The sequence below is a fragment of the Bactrocera latifrons genome, unplaced genomic scaffold, assembly GCF_001853355.1.
Source record: "Bactrocera latifrons isolate USDA-ARS-PBARC rearing strain unplaced genomic scaffold, ASM185335v1 scaffold_438, whole genome shotgun sequence".
NCBI classification, from domain to species: domain Eukaryota; kingdom Metazoa; phylum Arthropoda; class Insecta; order Diptera; family Tephritidae; genus Bactrocera; species Bactrocera latifrons.
In genome coordinates, this window is record NW_017537088.1 from 94,673 (window position 1) to 116,036 (window position 21,364).

At 38.5% G+C, this 21,364-nt stretch overlaps 2 protein-coding genes across 5 annotated transcripts in view; both read right to left on the bottom strand.

Annotated features, from left to right (window-relative positions):
• Positions 1-21,364, bottom strand: part of LOC108972899 (putative DNA helicase Ino80) — an 80,607-nt gene that overhangs the window by 2,414 nt on the left and 56,829 nt on the right. For 2 of the 4 annotated variants that reach the window (XM_018939790.1, XM_018939789.1), the window contains one exon: positions 2,687-2,866. In XM_018939790.1, the coding sequence (XP_018795335.1) occupies positions 2,687-2,866 (180 nt within the window). Of the gene's footprint in view, positions 1-2,686; positions 2,867-20,688; positions 20,749-20,775; positions 21,076-21,364 lie in introns of those variants that run through there. The other 2 variants (XR_001993681.1, XM_018939791.1) reach the window with 2 other exon arrangements.
• On the bottom strand, positions 16,421-17,968 carry LOC108972903. The gene has a single exon (XM_018939796.1). The coding sequence runs from the start codon at positions 17,313-17,315 to the stop codon at positions 16,545-16,547; it is 771 nt and encodes a 256-aa protein (XP_018795341.1). The 5' UTR covers positions 17,316-17,968; the 3' UTR covers positions 16,421-16,544.

Consider the following 21,364-nt stretch of genomic DNA (forward strand, 5'->3'; position numbering starts at 1 on the left):
TTGGTAGGATGAGGTGGAGAAGGTCCTGGCTTTGCTTGGAATCTCTCATTTTCACCACATTTCGAAAAAAGGAAAAGTCAAGCAAATTGGGCAATTTAAAGAAGTCATTTAACATATTTTATTTCATATACTTGTGCATCTTTGATAATATTATATAATAATAATTTCAATTATATCACTTATGTAATGTCATTGATTGCTGCATATCAAAAATCTAAAATAAAATATTTGCTTTGACTCTGTCCGATAAGGAAAAGGGTAGTCATCAGATTGTAATAATATACCCCAAAGGCATATCAAATATGCGGCAAGTGTGAGTGCACAAAATAACTGTAAAATATGTCACGTATTGAGCCRCCCGCTCTCCTTAAACTTGATATCTAACCACTCAATACTCACACTTATTACAGTCTATTAAACATTTCATTTTTTCCGACAGCATTATGCCCCTCCCCGCCCTTCATTCGCGAGTGTTTGAGCGTGACTCATTAGCTTAAGTGCCACTTAGGCGCGTACTTAAGTACAACCAAAGCACGGTAAAGCGGGCATGCAAAGGAGCAGCGGAAGCGCAGGAACGAAACCGCATTTGCCAAAGCAAAGGGAAGTAAGGATTAAAATATATTATATAAGCATAACGGAAGTGGTATAGGAAAGAGGGCGTTCAAGAAGAAACCGCAAGCACATTTCAATATCCTAAAAAACGGGCAGTTTAATTAATTTCGGGCGTGTCAAAAGATAAGAGCGGTGTAATACGTGATTTTGAGAAGGATTAGCKTGAAGTGGCGGGCAATTATGGCAGGGTTGCATTTAAGCATGCAAGAGTGATACATTCGAACAATATACTTCTACAGCCTTCAGGAAGATGTATGTATTCTGACTTACATTGTTACTAAGGGGGTATGCTAGTCTAGATTTGAAAAAGTCTAACTTTTTTTCATAATTCGTTAGTTTTGATATTCAAAAATATCTCCCTAAAAAGATTTTTCAAAATTGAAATTATTTTCAAAGTTATACTCATTCTAGTGACGTGGCAACTAGACCGGTTGAGCGAACTATCTATCTATCTATTACGCTGCCCGAAACTTAAGGTAAAACTATAAAGGCGTTTTTCTCAAAACTCCTTTTTTTGATGCGCTAGCCACGTTCTAATCAGTCGATTTATTTGAAATTTTACATGAATATTCTTTAAAAACATATATCTCTATCACTAGAAGCAACAAMAAATAACAATTTGAAATTTATAACATTAAAAAAAAAAAATCGACAAAATTGAAAAATTTGTGAAAAAATCGACCTTTTTTTTGTGTAGCCGCCATTTTACGAAAAAAAATTTCGTACTCTTTAAGAGTCTGTCACTGTTTTATTTTGCAGGTGACGACAAGGGTAGAAATCATAGCGATGAGGACACGGCCTCTTTTTTCTCCCCTTTTCTTCAAGGACGCATAACTCGATGAAAAAATAGCTTTTTTCTTTTACTTATTTTGTGTACTCTTCTAATCTAAGTTTAATAAACAAATGATAAAAAAACTGGTAGTAAAAATATCTAGTGCTTCTTTTTTTATTAATTGTTGAAAAAAGCTCGAAATTCGAGCCTCTAGACTAGAATGCCCCCTTATAGCTCAATAACTCCCTGTCCTGTCAAGCAAGTAACGTAAGTATATGAGATTTGTAGATTTAAATCGATATCTAACAGCTTTTGTGACAATGCTTTCCGACTACCATGATATCATGAAACGTATTATTACTGGCGATGAGTCTTGAATCTATGCTCACGACCCGAAAACAAAAGATTAATTGGACGAAAGTTGTGACAAAGGTGTGTCGAAGCCGAAAAAATCCACGTAAAAGTAGGTCAAAATCAAGGTTATGTTGGCAGTTTTCTTCGATTACTAATAATACGTCATTTAAGCGAACCTTATCGTGAAAATAAGCCGGAATTATGGGCCGACTACTCTTGGCTTTTGCCCCACGATAATGAACCATCGCATTCTGAATTAATGCTTCGTCAGACTTTCGATTTTGGGTTCTATCAATCTTTATCGTATCTGAATGCTAAAAGAACCCTTAAATCATAAACAAACATAATGGGAATTCTATCCCTAGAACGCTGTGGTTTTGTAGGTTATATCATTGAACGATCGAGGTCGTAGCTGCCGTGACAGAGCTAAAAAACGCTAAAATCGAAGCAGCATCGATGGCAAGGACCAGACAGCTCCGGATTAACACCGATCAGCCTTAACTCATTATAACATGATATTTAGCAAATTAATATCTGAGACTTCGATTCCATTTGGTAAATGTTTCCTTTTCATATTTTCGACTATAACTCCGATTCGGGTATTCAAYAAATCAGAGTTCATTGARACCGGTGTTACCCTGAACAGGSAGTATTAAGTCCATTACAAAATCTGAACACTGAAGGAACGTCGGGGACTCTATYAAGAACAAATATAAATGAWCAGCATGATGAGCTGATTTGATTTAGCCATGTTCGTCTATCTATCTATATAACGCAAACTAGTCCCTCAATAGCTCCACGGTAATATAGCTTCAACGTAAACGAAGTTAAAAAATTTTCTTGTTGAAATATTGCTTTTACCAACGACTTTTAACACCAATTTGCTTCCTTTAAAAAACAATATATATATGTATATATATTTACATTTTCTTAATGACCATAACCCACCTTCTCCACCTGGCGTRCCGGGCATTGTTACATTTGCATTACCCGGTGATGAAATTGAACGTCCCATAGAGCCATTGCCGCCGCCACGCCTGGTGCTGCCACGTGGCCGACCACGTTTCGTGCCACGCGGATGATGGCGCCGACGAATGCGTCCAATATTGCCATAGTCACCAAAGAGCGCTGAAAAGATACRGAATGAGAGGAAAATAAATAACAAATAACAGCAATCAATTTAATAAACCATAAAAATGACAGAATCAGAATGAGTACTCACGAGCTATAGAAGATTGCCTCAGAAACATATGGTGAGATCGGGACTATAACAGAGTTGTGTTTTAGTGGTATAAGACAACTCATGCTTAAAAAATGGATATAAAACTAACAATTAAAAAATAATAATTTCGATTGTGGCTTACAAACGGAATGCAGCAATATGGCATGAGCCTTAAGCATAATCCAGTTTTTTTGGATTAAATTGTTCGTCGCGCATTTTTTAGCTTCGACAATTGTTTCACTGCATGATTAAAATAAATATAGCGTAAAAGTGAAAGCCACATGGTGTCCGAGACATTGGACTACATATGCAAGTGGSTAGGTCCGTCCTACCTTAAAAACAACAAACATTAAAAAGAATGATTACCGTACATAGAGGCAATTAAATATTGAAAAGGCGCCAACAATCGAAAAACTGCCGGAAAAACTGAGCACACCAAGTACTAGCTAATTTAGCGCATGACCATTGAATACGGAGTTACACATTATGAAAATTAAAAATTTCRTTTGTTGAAAGCAATTAATCTCAATTTCGAAGGACACGCGGTAGCGTATAGGAAGGGCATGTAGAATAGATGAAGAGTACATGTAAATTATATGTTTAGACTACAAAACGCATATGGAGCAGAAATTAAATGAAAGAAAGAAATGATATAAAACTTAAAAGCAGCTGATACCTGGTGAAGGACGAAATGAAAAAATTTTCTGGATTTGGAGTACCGTAAATTAGTATTAGGAACACAATTACAAAGGAAAAGCGTTGATAGGATGGCATATATTATGTCACCGAAAACCGAATGTCAGTCTATTCGTCTGTAGTCACGGCTATAAACAATTAAAATCGGCTGCAATACAGAGATGCGTCTATGTAACGTGAAATATGTGATCCCAAAAATTTCTTTAAACATTAATTTRAGCTATGTTTTTACTTAGCCTCAAGTAGAAAACGTTGTAATGTAGGCTTAGACAACCAGTCAGGAGCCTCAAGGAGTTAAAATATTCTAGGATTTCAAAAAAAAAAAAAAGAAAACAATCTTATATTTTTTGCTTTGGGTCTCTAAAAACTTCATTCCATTGTTAAACTAGTAAAAAAATACTGTACCAAAGCGTTAATGTGAGTCAACTTCTGTACGTAAAACGTTCAACTACCATAGCATTGGTCGAAACCGAATTTTTGAAGTCGTGGAGCGATGGTGCTCAGTGATGGTTTTACTTAGACACTAACTTTATTTTATAAATCGCCATCTTGAAATGGGGTGATTGCGAAGATTGGCAAAATTTAATGGTCAAATCACAATAAATGCTTCCGTGCGACTAACCCATTAAATCACCATGAATTGTTTCGAATATGCGTCCTAAAAAGAGAGAACAGTTCAACTTGCCGTGAAATATCGTTGACCCAACGCCGACAGATTCTCTTGTACTGGCGGAAGAACGACTAGACCAGTGCCGAATTAAGAGAAAGAAAATGGGGAAATTACAAAAGGGCTATAACAAATAGTATAAAGTAACAGAAATATAATCCAGAAATTGCCATTTTATTTCAGAATCAAAATTAAAGACTGTCTCCATTTTTGAATATAATAAATAATGCTAAGATACCACTGARGTTATAAATTGTAGCAACGTATGCAGAATTAATTCTTAGTAAATCCAATCAGATCCGTAACTGAAAGTGGTAAATTTGAAATGTCGCGACTTGATATAGCACTTGAAATAGATGCTGCATTCAGCTCCATCTTGGATCTGTTCAAGTGATACATTCTCTTCGGTTTATTCTTCAAGTTTTCCAATCTAGAAAAGCCAACAGCTGACAGCTAAACCATTCTACATCGAGCATTCTGATATTTTATGGCGTGGTTCGTTACTGTCGTAACTTTTGTGAAACAAAATGGGATCAACGGCATGATGCAGTTATCCAATTTGCCGCAAAATAGTCGCTGATCGTCAAAGATCATCATTAATACCCATCGCTGTAACGATATTCTATCTCTAACTCATTCATTCAGCGTCATTCTTTAGAAAGAGTTGATCGATCTGGCAAAGTCATCAAGTATGAGAGATACGCTGCTTGTAACGTTTCGCAATTGAAGACAAAAAGCTGAAAAACATTTTCGATTCATTTATTTGGACACGAGAAAAATGKCGGCAGAACTGAAAGTTGACAAAGAAAAGCAAAGAATCTACGGTCGACAAAACGAAAAATGTTTGCGTGAGAACTTGCGAAGAGTACTACAGGGTCTCAGTGTACATTTCTCTGTTGCGATACAATCGGCGAAGATTTGGGGACGCGTTTTTCTAGAGAAGTATTGGATGGATTTCAACTAAGTCTGCAGCTTCCAGAAAAAGTATGTGCTTTGAAAACCMAAGAAAGGGAAAATCTTATTGGCTGCTTGATAGATAGATTCAAAGGCCTTTTGGGTGTGGACAACGTCGTGCGACATTTGAACCGCAATGGTGAACTCGATCACTGTCAATGTCATTGGCAACCAAAAGCTAGTTACCGACTACTACATTGGAAACGTTGAAGAACTGAAATGTAGAGCTAGACTCCATAATTCATATATTCTGTGACGAACGCGAGGTCTTTACGCTCTTTTTCGACACATTGCTGCGTGAAAACCATGCTTGAAGATAGATTAAAAGGACTGGCGTTACTGCACCCGCATTATGACGTTGGATTCACTGCAGAGAAGTTCTTGAAAGCTTCTCAAAACTTGCCCACATCGTAATGTTTTTGTGAAATTTTTCTATTCAATACACGAACTGACYAGTATGAAGTAGGTCATCCGCTTGTCTACGATTTATAATGTATTTTTTCGTTTTAGCAGAATTGGATATTAGAGTGTCGATTTGAAAATTCTCTACCATGATATTAAACTGTTTTAAGTAAATATTCTTATAAGGGTATAAAGCTCCTGAAAAGCGCATGACCTGCATGMAGATGCCAGCAATTTCATTTTTTATTTTAAAACAAATTTAAAGACATGTTGAAGAGACCTCATGTGTAACCTCTAAAGCCTGGCAATCACGTGTACTGTCTACTTTCCCTACTTGACATACACACACAATCACATATACATACATAAGTACATAGATCATTGAGCACATTATTGACTTTTAACGGCTTTCATCAATTTTAAATATTCAAATAGCCATAAAAAGTATGCCGGCAACTTCCCAGCCGTTGGGCTACTGATTGTAAAAATTACTGTTGTTTGCACCGCGGAAGTTGGGGTTCAACGTTCATATGTGCGCCAACCCACCGAGAGTGACTACTGCATTTCAAGTGTTTTTCAATTTTCCCCTCATTTTCTCAATTGCTTATTCGAGTAAACAGAGACACACGCACACACACACTGACATATCCGTGCACAGTCAGCAAGTGTGTAATTGCAAGTTAACTGTAAAAATTATATAAATACAACGACTTTGCGCATGCGACTGCGGACCCCTTGCCACGTCCCGAGCCATTGGTGCTCGTCASCAACAGTTAAACCTTAACCAGCGCAATCATTCGATGGTGCGCAAGTTAACGCAAGTGGCTCACGATAGCTGAGTARCGAGTAGCGTGCTGGAGACGAAGCTTAGAACAGCTCGGCTAGGGCCAGATGCAGCTCCCTGTAGCTTAGTCAAGTAGTCATTCATGCATTTATGCAACCTTCCCAGAAGTCAAGTGCAAGTGCAAGTGCAAGCTCATCATCGACATGAACATCTACAACAACGTAGACAGGAGAAAGAACAACAACAGAAGGTGCGCGCTGCTGCAGAGTGCAACTCATTGACCAAGTCACAGTTGAGCACCACCAAAACACAATAAGAATAAGAAAAAGTACGAAGCTATCTGCCAGCGCACTCTTCATGTCATTCATGTTGTCATTGTCTCTCCCTCCTCTACTCTACTAAGCCTACTCTATTTCAGCTCGCCTCAGCTTCAACGACTTCTGGAACTTCACGTGCACACATCTGCGCTGTCTTCGGCGCGTTAGCCAGCCATTCGCCTCGCTTGTCCCGCGGTACGTTAGCTCATCAGCGAAATCAGTTAGCTTGCCACACTGTTGCACATGCTTGCGTGTGCGCCACCAGATTTGCCGTTGGCTTTGGCATGCCCGAGTGACTTTTCACCAGCTACTGGTGTATGTCATTTAGGTGGCCCGAAGTGTGTGTGTGTTTGTGCGTGTGTATATGTGTCATTAAGTGAGTTAGTGCTTTATGACTTTAAATCATCGCATGTGACATGACAAATGTCGCGTTTGACGACTCTTCTGCTCTAACTTGCGCATTCATAGGATCATTAACGACAGCTGCTATCGCTGAGATAAATTAATTTATGCTCATTAAAACTTGTGTTAGTCGGCACAATTAATTTTTATTAATTAATTATATGTTATAAAACGCGACTCGATTCAAGGCGTCGGCGCTGTGTGAACTTGATCCAACACGAAGTTGTGAGTATCATTCCAACTGCTCGTATATAGACGAGCGGCATTGCTAACGGTTTATACTCGGCGTACACATAGCGTCGAAAATGGCAATACCACCCCGATAAGTGCTATGTTTTCTATGGTGACACCTTCACTTCACATGCCGGAAGGTTTAACACTCAATCCTCGGTAAAGTAACTCAACGCCTCAGCTTCCAAATGAGTGACAAACTGCGACGAGTGATAAAGTTCTGATTTGGTCATGAGAAAGTCTAGCCCGTCAAGAAGTAGTTTCCTAAGAAATGTATACCCTCGACAAAATCAAAACCCCGGAGTGTATCTCCACATTTCGATGCCGGTTTAAAATATCGAGGAATCTATGTACTAAAAATTTAAGAATATAACATATCGTACTCTAAATTAAACACAAATGAAGAAGCTATGGTCAAACATCCTGGCTTCATGATCCTCAAACGCGCCGCGCAAGATTGCCACCGACCCGGATTTTCACAACAAAAAAATTTTTTTTTAGCGACGAAGCGCTATTTTGATGGGTGCGTTAAAAAATTATGCTATTTGGAGTAATGATAATCCATAGGTCACTGCTGAGACGCACCTGTTTGGTGCGCTCTATGGGCAGTTGGGAATTATTGCTCCATACTTCTTTAAAAAGGTAGCCGCCATCCGTAATGTTCCAGTCATTGTGGAATGCTACAGAACCAGGATTCAAGGCCTTTTCATGCTTTAAGGCGAGTATCTTTGTGTGGAAGGCGGCATTAATTCACATAACTTTTGTTGAGTGCTTATCTCGTGTAGTGGATCTGTGGCGGGCCCTCCAAGATGTAGCGATTTAAAGCTGCTGGATTATTTTTTTAGGGTTGTGTGTATTTGCTTTTCTACGCAGATTAGCCCGAGACGACCGACGCCTTGACGTACATCCCCAAATGCTGCAAGTGTAGGCAGGTCCTTCTCCAATTGATCTTCCTCTCCTTTGCTTCCCCCGGGCGGATACTACGTCGAATATCCTCAGCGTTTTCGTCCATTCGGATGACGTGATCTAGCCAGCGCAGCCGCTGTCTCTTAATTCGCTGCACTATGTTCATGTCGTCTTGTAACTCATACAGCTCATCGTTTCATCGAATGTGATATTCGTCGTTCCCAATAACCATAGGATCATAAATCTTCCGCAGAACCTTTCTCACGAAAACTCGTAAAGTCGACACACACATGTTGTCATCGTCCACGTCTCTGCGCAATATATAAGAGAACGTAGGTGATGAGTGACTTGTAGAGTTTGGTCTGGTCATTTTCGCCGAAATAGTACTTTGCTTCTCAATTGCCTTCTCAGTCCGAAGTAGCACTAGTTAGCAAGAGTTATTCTGCGTTCGATTTGTTGTTGGTGTTAATACTGGTTCCAAGATAGAAGAAATTATTTACGACTTCGAAGTTATGACTGTCAACTGTGAAGTGGAATCCAAGTGGCGAAAGCGATGACTGTTTGCTTGACGACAGCAGATATTTCGTCTTCTCCTCGTTCACTACCTGACCCATTTGCTTCGCTTTCTTATTTTATTGTATGTCAAATTTTGTCATAAACACCCATAWAGCAAATATATTATCCTTGTGTTGAGRACTTTAGTTCTCAGCGCTGGTTAAWATTTTCTGGGTTAGATTTCGTGAATCAAGTATTATTAATTSAATATATAAGTTTGTTCTCTTTGATATTCTCTTGATATGAATAACCTATAAACCAGTTACTGGAACCATACCCCATCTAGTTAGTCTATTTAACTTTATAGTTCCAAGGACTTCTAGCGTTTCAATTTAGAGGTCTCGTAGTCGTTTACAATCTAGTTGCATGAAAGCCTACTAGGTGATAAAACAACAACAACGTGCGTGAATTACGACTCTAATCGGCTTTAAAGCATCAATCATCTCATTGAACTTCTAATTTGATGGTTGCAGAATAGAAACACACTAGGCGCTGCCAAGACACAAGCACACATGCACGTAAGTCAATGAGGGCGCATCAAATGCCTAAGTTTTATACAAAAATGTCTTTTCCTACGCTTATTACTGAAACGCTCCGGCGCAATGACGCACATTTTTTACGCTTTTCATATCGAAAATGCTGAAGCGGATTAAAAAATGCAATTGCCACCGGCAAACAATYGCATTGCAACGTCATCTTTGTGAGCGTTTCGGTTTCGCCTCCCCTCCGAACGGTGCGCTGGCTAGCGGCTGCAAGACGATCAGCTGCCGCTGAGCGCAGGAAGAATGGCACGGTGTATTGAGCGTATATGTGTGTGTGTATAGTTTGCTTCTCGCTTAATCTTTGGTATCCTCACTATTATGTTGTTGTTGTTTTGTGCTCAACTTTTGTGTAATAATTGACTTAAGCTGCAAATTGATATGATCCATTAAATTTTTTATAAGATTACATTTTTTTGCACGGTGTAGAATAATGGTTTTGATTATTGTGAAAAAAYGCATTTGAGCGAAGAAATTCTACTTTCACTTTTCATTTTTGTGCTGGAGATATATAAATCTTGTGGACCATTTACGATCATACATATATTAGGACCCATGTGTTAGGACCCATTAGGATCATGCATATATTATCGAGTTGAGCTCAAGGCATACTTTGTCCTATCTATGCTTAAAACAAAACGAATTTTAATCCTGTCAATTTAGGGGGTAGGGGTAGTCAGAGGCACAAAAAATTAGAATTTTCAGTATTTTTTTTTTTTTTTGCCATTTTACAAAAGTATTAATATGGCATTATTATAGACTGTGTTGACTTGAAGTCACGAAAATTAAAAAAAACAAAAAAAAAAATTTATTTCCAAAGTTATAGTTGTTTGTGCTAACCCTGTTCCAACAAAGGGTACTTGCGGTGACAACCATAAATCCTTGGAGATTCATCTAAAATCAATCGGACAAAAAAAAAAAATTAGTTTCATAAAGAGATAATCCTGGACCTGATAGAAGGATTTTTTGTTTTTTCAAAAATTAACGAAATTGCGGCCTCAGGAAATTTTTTTTCTAAATTTTTCGCGAAAAAATTCGAAAATATTTGAAAAAATAAAAATAATTCGATGAGGCCCGAGTTTATTATGTATTCTAAAAGTTGTAAAAATTTCATTAAAATCTACTGAGCGGTTTTCGAGTTGCAGTTGTCACCAGTTCAAAAAACATAATTTTGAGAAAAACGTGTTTAAAATTTCACACTAGCGCTTTGAAGTGCCCGAGCTCTCTATGTTATTTGTCGAATAACTCAGAAACTAATTATCGGATTAACGTGAAATTTTCAAAGAATATTTTTAAGACACTTAACGAAAATGCAAAAAAAAGAAAAATAAACTTTTTGAAAATTCTGATTACCCCTAATCCCTTAAGTTTGATGACTAAAACTCTGAGAAGTAGTCAAGAAATTCCATCGACTGCTTTCAGAATGTACCATCTGAGGATAGTAGAACTAATAACTTAACTTAACTCGGATACGGTGATGATCCTAGCACTCAACATAGTACTTATAAGTTCTTATTTTGCAGATCTTCATTCTTAAATGGAACTATTGCTCTGGGCCTAGTCAAATAAATGTGGAAAATATAGACGTTAACACAATCAACAAAATGGTTTAGGAAATTAAGAAATCGCTAAAATGAATGATTCTGTTTAGTATTTAGATGAAAACATACTACTTGGACGGCCTACAGAGTATACTATTGTGATCTAATTGATCATTTCATCTCCTTCCCGCAGTCCTCAATTGTGTCAAACGGTATCGTCATATGAATTTGCTGAATAGCCAGAAGCTACACGAAGATAAATCAGGCGAATGCGTTGGTTCGCATTCGTTGAAAATGTGGCGAAATGATCACGAATAACCAATTGAGTATGAGATGGTACATTATCGCACTTCTTTGTTCAATGAATTCAATAGTAAAAAGCGAAGAATTTAGAGCCTCACAAAACGACGCATGTCTCAAATACTAATGAATATTTTGTCTTGAAATTTAGCAATCAATTTAGACATCAATGTCTCTAAACTTACAAAAAAAAAAAAAAAAAAAAAAATAAAAAAAAAAAAAAAAAAAAAAAAAAAAAAAAACAATTTACCGATTCGAAAAACGCGTCGCCTGTCAATTTGATCACAGTATTTATAATCCCGTAAGCGATGTCTACGCCAATTAAGAAGAAGACGATTTATATTTTCATTTTTTTTAAGAGAGTAGTGAGAACATCCTCTGTGTAGCTCATTAATGGTTAGTCTCTGAAACATCTTCATGTAAAAACTTATATCCAGAACGACCAATTCAATTGACCACTTCGGACAAACTATTCACGGAGAAGATTTAAACATACAATACATGTACAGTTAGGAGATCTGTTACGCCCAGAGCATGCTACAAAATGTTTGATCCTAACAAAACTTGGAATCTCTAGTTATTGCACAAGAGTTCAGATGTCCCTCAAATATTTTTCAGTGGGAAAATGAGCACTAAACTGGGTTGCTAGTTGGAGAGGTTCATAAAGTCTTTAAAATCAAGTTTAAATTGTGGACAAAATTATATGTGGGAAAAAGAGTTATTGTTCTTTGTAGTAAATAAATGAGGCTTTATCCCTTTATGCTTTTTACAAAGAGACCGAAACGGTCCTCGGACTCCGACTCCTCCTTTTGGAACTGCTAGTACCGATCCAAAAAGTGTAGTAAATCTATTTCTGACAGTAAATTTTACAAAATATAATATTATGTTTATAATAAAATATAATTATAATATAAAAATATAATTATTAATGAAATTTTGGAGAACAAAAATGTACTACCCTACTAAAACTTTAATTATGAAATATAAGAATATTTTTAGGAAGAAAATGGCTTTCTTTGAGCTCTTGGTTGTAACAAAAGCATCGGTTTACAACGTCTTCGTTTGGTATATGTGGAATTGTCCCCTGGTGTATGAGATATTGATCGCTTACGCCCTTTCCTTCCCAAGAAGCTGCACATTTACGGGAACCGGCGATAACGAACTACTATAGGATATAGCTGTCATACAAACTGATCGATCAAAATCCTCTCCTTGTATGAAAAACTTTTTTAATCAAGAAGATATTGGCTAGGATTATTGCCTAAGACAACGGTACAAACTGCTAACAATTTTTCAGATTGGAGTACTATAGCATATAGCTGCCATACAAACTGAAGAATGGTATTGAAGCTTCGTTGTAGCCGAAGGTAGCGTTTGTTTTGTTGTTTTATTGAAGTTCGTATTATCAAAACCATAAATACGCAGAAATTTATAGTCAATGAAACTATTTATTAATATAACAATCAATATCAAGGAAACATTGGAACATCGAATCATTATTTATGAGCGTATTTTATTTGTGTTAATTATTGAAACAAGCGTATGACTTCAATGTCCGTGTCGTATTGTCATTCCTTCGTATATTGCCGTTATGCGCAACATGCATAGCTACATACACACACATTCATACATATATAAATAAATTGTTGGCCAAAATAAATTGATTATTCGTGTCGTCTGCAATTCAAAATGCAAATGCAATGCCCCAAATACCAGGCAACACAAGCGCGCACACACACACATGTAGAGAATTGCACGATGAGCGAATCTAACAATAAAAGGTAAGCAAGGCCGCGTCAAATACACTCACACACACACAAACACATCTATAAATTCAAATAAATTTATGCATTTTGTATGCTTTGGTTATCCTTATCGTGGCAGATTGTGGTTATGCACTTTAATATCGGGCTTTGTATGAGTGTGTATATGTGTGTGTGAAAAGTTTGCCCGAAAGTTTCCATAGCCTACCACAATTCGATTTCTGCCATTCGCAAGGCAAGTGAAACACACAAACAGCAACAACAAGTATAACGAATAAGAATAAAATAAAATATTAAATGCAAATGGCAACCGTAAAATAACAAAAGCAACGATGCGCCGCTACGACATTTGATTTTACGAGTATTTATTGCTGTCGCCTCGCCGCCTGAATGACAGACTAGGCCATTTGGCCACTTGGCTGACTACCTCACTGGCAATGGCTGTTTGACGGGTATATTTGTAAGTTTGGCACTTTGCTTTAGCCGCGTTTACCGTTTGATTGGCGCTACTGTTTAGCTCGCTTTGCCGCCCGGCCGCCTCTGTCGTTAAACCGCGCAGTGTGGCAAGCGAAACGCGTTCAGAGCTCAACTTGCCGCACCGAACTATAAAAGCACACACACATACATACATATATATAAGTGTTTTGCTAAAAGTTGCAACAATTTCATTTCGGCAGCGGCATTGTCATAAGTTTTATCAATATTACGGTTACAAAATACTTCGAAATAAATTCAATTCGTTTGCCGCGTTCGGTGGTGCACCTACTTTCAATGGAGACACTAGCAGTTTGAAAAAACGAGAAAAAAAAGGACAACAGCCATGCAGAAATCAACAACAACAAGCGCATAATCGAACACCTTGTTACTTATGTATTATAACTCTTTACTTATGTATATGTATATTTTTGTTGTTATTATTGTCGGTTATCTAAAATACAAATAATGCTTCGATTTCTTTGTCCAATGTTTGCCACAAACAGTTGGATTTCTCCACTCGCTATTTTATCCTTGATTATATTTCTGGAATATTTTTGGAAATAAAATCTGAAAGAGCAGGATTTCTCAAACTCTCATAAAGGCACTTAAAACAGTGAATCTGACCTCAAATAAAAAATTTAAAAAAACATAATAATAATAATCTAATCTCAACAAGTAAGGAAGAGCTATGTTTGGGTGCAACCGAACATTTCATACTCCTGCAACTAGTCACGAACAAAGTTAGCTAAGTAACTCAAGGTGCAAAACGTCAACCATAGGTTCGGACTATATCTATTGCGGAGACACCGCTTAAGCGGTTATAGCCGAGTTTACAATAGCGCGCCAGTCGTTCTTCCTTTTCACAGTTTGGCGTCAATTGGAGATTCCAAGCGAAACCAAGACTTTCCAAAGGAACGGAGGTCTTACTCTTCCTCTGCTTCTCTCAGCGGGTACTGCGTTGAGTACATGAAGCATTTTCATCTATTCGGACGACGTGACCTAGCCAGCGTAGCCGCCGTCTCTTAATTCTTTGAACTATGTCAATGTCGTCGTACAACTCATCGTTCCATCCATCGACTGCGCCATTCGCCGAGGCCAATGCTGGGCCATAAATCTTACGCAGAACCTTTCTCTCGAAAACTCGTAACGCCGACTCATCAGATGTGGTCATCGTCAATGCCGCATACCACCATATAGCCGGACGGGGATGATGAGTGACTTATAGAGTTCGGTCTTTTTTCGTAGAGTGAAGCTTTTACTTCTCAATTGCCTACTCGATCCGAAGTAGCTCCCGTTGGTAAGAGTTATTCTGCGTTGGGTTTGAGGCAGATATTGTGCTTGGTGTTAATTCTGGTTCCAAGAKAGACGAAATTATCCACGACTTATTTAGTTATGACTGTCAACAGGGACATGGGAGCCAAGTCGCGATTGCAACGACTGTTTGCTTGATGACAAGGGATATTTCGTCTTGCACTCGTTCACAACCAGTTCCCCAGGGTTGTGGGCTGGGTTTGGGACCTGCCACGTAAAAATACCCCCAATGAAAAGAAGAAAACAGCTTCGAATGAGAGGAGCCCTTTTTGATGACGACCACTGAAATCGCATTGAGGATTACGATTTAAGGGCACGCACCTGGAATGTCCGGTCCCTTAATTGGAAAGGTGCCGCTATCCACCTGGTTGATGACCTCAACAATTTACTTGAAATAGGAATTTTATTAATTATATAGACCACGTGAGTATTGATAAAAGTTATCGATGAAAAGTTCTCGGCAAAATCAAGAGTATATCTTGGAACTGAGCTCAGTATTATATTCTGATCATATGTGAAAAAAGAGCCCAGTAACGATTACACCATCATCATTTCTTGCATCTAACCCTGCAGCATAAGGCTTCAACAAAGCATTTTCACCTGTTCCCTGTATTGGTTAGCATCTTGACTTTGTGCCACGATTTTCCGCACAATCCGCGGTCTTAGAGTGGGCTCTCGTACGGCTTTCTTGAGGGTTCCAATTCAGAGCTTGTCGGCAACCTACATCTTTTTGCTATTTTAATCGATCCATCTCCATTTTTGGAGTTAATAGAGTTTGCCGTTGGCTTTAAATTTGATTTTCTGTAAGAGGTCGTCATTGCTGATGTCGTTGGGACATTTCTATTAACAAAGCGCGGACTATTTCCAATAAACGTAAAGCAGTACAGATACAAAATTAGACTTCTGTAAAACGTCAGATTACTTGCGTTGATTTATAGTTTTGGCGTAACTTAGCACTTGTCCCTATTTCTAAATTTATTCTGTGCAAAACGTTGTTTCCTGCACGGTTTCCGCGGATATTTACTGCTTAGGTAGATAAAGTCTTCGACATGATCAGTTTCTATGTTTTATAGCATCAAATGTTCGTTAGTTTTTCCGTTCAGTTTGACCGATTTTATTCTGTTGTTGTTGATTTTTAAACCAACCCCTTCCGACTCTCAAATAACACCCTTTATTATCTATTGCCAATTTAGAGAGAAACATTTTAATTTGATTTAATTTACAGTTTTTTCAAAACCATATCTTCTATATATTTTCAATGTGATAATTTTTTCAGATGAATTTTTTACAGGAAATAATTTTTATAAATATATATAATTTGTACCAAATACATGAGTATGAAAACTACATTCGAGTACACTGGATCTAAAAAAGGTTAACAAGAGCAGCGCAAATCTTCTGAGCAGAGCTGCCATTTACGCTCACGCAGCTATTGTGCTCGTACGACGCATTCGGAAGAGATGCGCCCCAAACCCGCCCTTCACAACTCAACACACATTTCCTTAAAAAGGAAACTTCTCAATGCAAATCGCTTTCCTTCGACGTCGCCAATTTCCATGCGCATGAAAATAACCGTTATCTAACTCCCTTAATACCATCTGTAATAGCATTTGCATTATTTTTTAACTATTTCACTGAACAACTTAACGCTCTAAAATCATTATAAAGTAATAATAAATGAGAATAAATACTCAACGAATTTTCCGACTATAAACTAATAAACTTAAGTTCGCACGACACTAGTACACGTAATCATACATTTCCACGTAGTACGGCCGCGCTGTTGGCTTTGCGAGATACTCCAGCCGTCTCAGATGCTCGCGCCATTGCCGATAGGTCATGCGTCGGCGTGGCGCCACGAACTCGATCGGCGGCTCGGGTATCGGACAATGTTGCCGTAGCGGTGGCACCATGCGCGGCAACGCCAGTCGCAGCATATTCGCAGTCGGTTTATAGTTTAAAGCCGGACGGAAGATGGGAAACCGCAGCGTCGACCAAAACTCGGTCTCGTTCTCGAGATGGTGAAACCACTTCGGTACTTTGATCGGCTGAAATGGTCGTCCTGGATCCTTTTTGGCTGGCTCTTTCAGCGAGATTTTCGGCGCGTATGGATAGTCGGGCGTTGGTGGAAATATGTACTTGTCACGTGGTTCACGCGGCTCACTGATCTGGGCCGCGTGCTCGAGCAGTTCAGCGAGCGTGTAAGTCTTTTTCTTTTTTTCCTTCTTCTTTTTCTTGCCCTCTTCGACTTTGGCGGGCGGTTGCTCGGGGCAATGTGGTGGCGGTATTTCACGTGGCGTGGCATTCTTTGCTGCCCAGCGATAGAAGCGCACCCAATCGCGTCGCGTCATCGGACCGCGCTTCTGCCAGCGCGTCACTTCACGTTTCGGCCGCGGAAAGTCGAAGCGCTTCGGCACGGCATTCCTCTCCACCCAATCGAACCAGCGTGGTTGTGGTTTCTCCTCTTCAGCTACCGATTCGGTGGCGGTCTGACGTGTTCCTAGAGACATTCTGTACGATGTAGTTGTTGTTGTTGGGGTAATCCTTGAATATTTTTCTTGTTCAAGTATTTACGTTGGAGCATAAAAATTTGAATTCTTGTTTTTGCGACTAAATGTCTTCGGCTGGCGCTTGGCTTGTGGTTTAGGGTTAGCTTATTGAGCTACTCTAACAACAACTACTTACGGTAACTGTTGCTGCAGTTGTTGTTGTTGTAGTGTACGCAGTTGATGTGATCTGCTTTGGCTGTGATTGTTTTTGTGGATGGGCGCATATAAGCGCAGTTAGCGGTTCAACTCGGCGCGTCTTCGCGTTAAGCTTCCTCCGGTTAGCGACTTGAACTTCTGTTCTGTTCTGCAGTTAGTACCGTTAGGCTTGGTTAGGTTTAGTTGTTGCTGTTGCTGCTAAAATATTGCTGAATTGGGGTTGGAGTTGTTGTTGTCTTCTAGGGTTCTTTGGTTGTTTTAAGCTGCTATTGTACGATTTTCGGATTTTAGGTAGTTTTACGCCAAAACTTCAGCACAGAAATTTCGAATCGAAAAAACCGCTTTGGTTATTTGTGTTTTGGTTCAAAATTCTATGCGTATGCACAGTTCTAATGCCAATTCTTGTCCAATATTTTTTAAATTTAAAAATAATTTTTTACACTTTTCAAAAACTTTTTGATTTAAAAATGCTAGAGTATGTGTTTTTTTCGAATTATCAATAACGGAAGGGAAAATGTTATGGGAACGGGAAATATAATATACATTTAATAGCAATTAGTTGGGGATTTTTTTAAATCTCCTAATGTATCGGTACATTATTATACCGTATATAAAAAAAATTACGGGAGCCAGTGAGTCACATGTAGTGCTTTTGATTTTTAAATCATTTTCATTTAATTATTACAGCATACAATTGGCGACCATAATATCATTTTCAAATTTCTACCATATGTTCTCCTAAAACTGGGCAATTGTTGCAATGCGCCAAAATGTAGGCTAAGTTTGCTAAACCTTTAGAAACAATGATTTTTCAGTGAATGTTGGTACTGCTGTTAGAACTTTCCGAGTCTATTTGAAGCAAATTGCCTAGCGTATACTACTCTGGCCTTGAATTTGGCCTTCCTTAGTATTTCAGATTGATATCTCAAAATCTGAGGGATGAGGACATGCGATTTAGCTCGTCAKGCTGAGTCTTAACATTGTTGCAAAAAATCCCCCGAAAATTGTAATTAAATTCTCCGGGTAAATGATATTTACAAAGTGAAGAAGACGGCCCGTAGGCCACTATGCCAAATATAAAAGCAATTTGTCAACCAGTTTGTTTTGTGGTATGAAGCCTTCAAAGACGGTTTAGAGATGGTTGCAGACATGATTCGTTCTGGACGGCCTTCAAAATCTTCAACTGATGAAAATAAAAAAAAAAAAGTGAAGGATATTGTGTTTAAAAAACGGCAGTAAAGTGTTAGAGAGATGGCATGAGAGCTCGACATCTCTCGCGAGTCCGTTCGAATGATTTTAGTGGATATTTTGGGTATGAAACACGTTCTTTCTGGACTCATCTCGATTAAGCCGAACTGCTTTTAAAAATATTACCGTTATCAGGTCTCTTTGGACATACTTGTTCGTACGAATTCCGATCCCACATTCATGAGAAGCATTATAACTGCCGACGAGGCTTATGTTGATGAGTTTGGCATGCAAGCAAGTCAACATTCATCGGAAGAGGTGAAAAAAAAAAACGAGTCGAAACCAAAAAAAGCCACTCCAAAGACGCTAAAAAATTCAATGTAACGCTCATTGTTTTCGTGATTTGGTGCATCATGAATTTTTTCAGGAGGGACAAACGGTCAATAAGGAGTTCTATTTGGCCGTATTAAGGCGTTCGCGTCAGAACATCCTTCGAAAACGGCCGGAATTATGGAAGAACAATTCATGCATGTAACACGATGATAATGCACCATTGCATTGAACCACGATAGTGACCTAAATTCGTTGGTCCGAGGAAACCGTTTCCAGTTGAACGACGAAATAAAACAAAATTCGCTAAAGGAACTGAAGGACATTCCAAWAAATGCTTATGAAAAGTGTTTCGAAGGGGACCTTGAAGGCGACAAAATAAATATTGATGAATAATTGAATATTTGGCGTTTTATTTACAATTTTCTCCTACAATGCACATAGCTTCTTATAGGAGTGCAGATTTTCTATTACAACACTACCGCGCGCATTTAAAGTAAAATTAGATATTTGTTTAATTAACTAAAAATATTTAATGATGTTTTTTTATTTTGATAATTCAGATAAAGTAAATATTAAATTTCATACAGAAAAAAATGTAACTGAATTCAATAAAATAATCTTCGATAAAGCACAAGAATAAATTGTAATATAATATAATAACGAATATGATAAAGAAACTGTCTAACAAATTAATAAGGGAAAGGCATATTTCATACGTAGTTAATACTAATAACGAGTTTTCCGCTTGGAAATAGACACTAAGCGAAAATATGTCACCATTAAAGGCAAAAACAGCAAAAAGATGCAAAAGAAACTCGAAACTTTTCAGAAGAATAAAGCAGCGATGGCATTATCTCAAATGGTCAACGGGAAAACCCACCGAAAAACGCACCAAACAAGTCAAGCGGCGTTGGTGGCATCAAATGTTGCAAGTAGCAAGCTGCACGCTGCGGCCAAATGCGACTGATGTTAATGCGATGATAGTGGAAATGGCGATGACACTGACATCAGTGTCCACGAAAATTGCCAATTGGAAATTGGAAAACTGCACTGAAGCGCTTTCAATGCTATCGCGCTTGTTGCTGCCTGCCGCCGATGCCGCCATCAGCAACGAAACACGCTGTCGATCGGCGATCGCGCCGGATGGATGGATGCTTGCTTGCTTGGATGGCTGGGATAAATGCCGACCGGTTGAGTGTATGTGGAAAATAGTGTATGGATAATGCAGCAATAACGGCAGCTGAGGCCAACTGCTGCTACTAAATATTTTATTGTTGTTGTGATTTGCTGGTGACATCCTCCGCTCAATGTATATATTATTGTGATTGCTGTTGTTGGCGACAGCCAAGAGGAATTGGGTTATGACCTCGAATGCGTGTTGCGCGTGCGCCGCGCACCCAACCAACTATGGCCATGTATGGTGGTGGCACAACAACAACAGCTGCAACAATAGCTTARAAATATTGCAAGCAACAACTACAACTACATGCGAAAACACTACTGTACTATATATTTATATACTGCCAATAAATATATACGACGATATYGCATACATTTCGTGGCATGCCACATGCAGCTGATGCACGGCGGTGGTAGAAACCTTGCATCSTGCCAGCAGCAACACTTCTTACTTGCAACTCTATCAGCGAATGTCACCGTCGGTATTAGCGTTGTCATATTGCTTTTATGTTGGTTGTTGTTGTTATTGCTGTTTTCGCTGGCGATAATAAAGATTTTTTCATTTCGTTTGCATTTTAAATCAAATATTTTTTTTTACTTTTCAGCTGCAACCTTTGTGGTAACAAGCACGTTGCATGGTTCTTGTTGTTGCAGTATGGATMTTATGGGTGTCCGCCAGCAGCGCTGACACTTGCATTGCTGCGCTTGCGATGCCGGTGGTGGCATGCCACTTGAGCGATCTTGAGCTCCGATTTTGCTTGCAGATTTGTTTGGGTGTCGCATTTGCTTTGACTTGATTGTTGCTGCTTTTGTTGTTGCATACAGCACATCATGCCATCAGATATGAAATTGAGATTCTTTTGCCCTAAAATGGCGTGGAACGAGGAAGGAGAAAGACATGAATTGGGTGCTCATAGCTAAAGTAGGTGGCTGCTAGTGGGACTACTTGGTGTAGGTGTGTTTGCAAATCTTTGGGGAAGTGTCTATGCATAAAGTTTAGCCTACTTTTTAAGAGAAAAAAATAAGTAAAAACTTAAGCTTAAATTCAAATGAAATGCAAAGAAAATAATCCAAAGGCTAAAGTTTAAAAATAATAATAAATAAAATATGGAGGCGTAAAAATTTAATTTTAAAACTAAAAAATATTAAAATCA

Coding starts and splice junctions, on each gene's coding strand:
- LOC108972903 (XM_018939796.1), bottom strand. CDS start 17,315: ATGTCTCTAGGAACACGTCAGACCGCCACCGAATCGGTAGCTGAAGAG.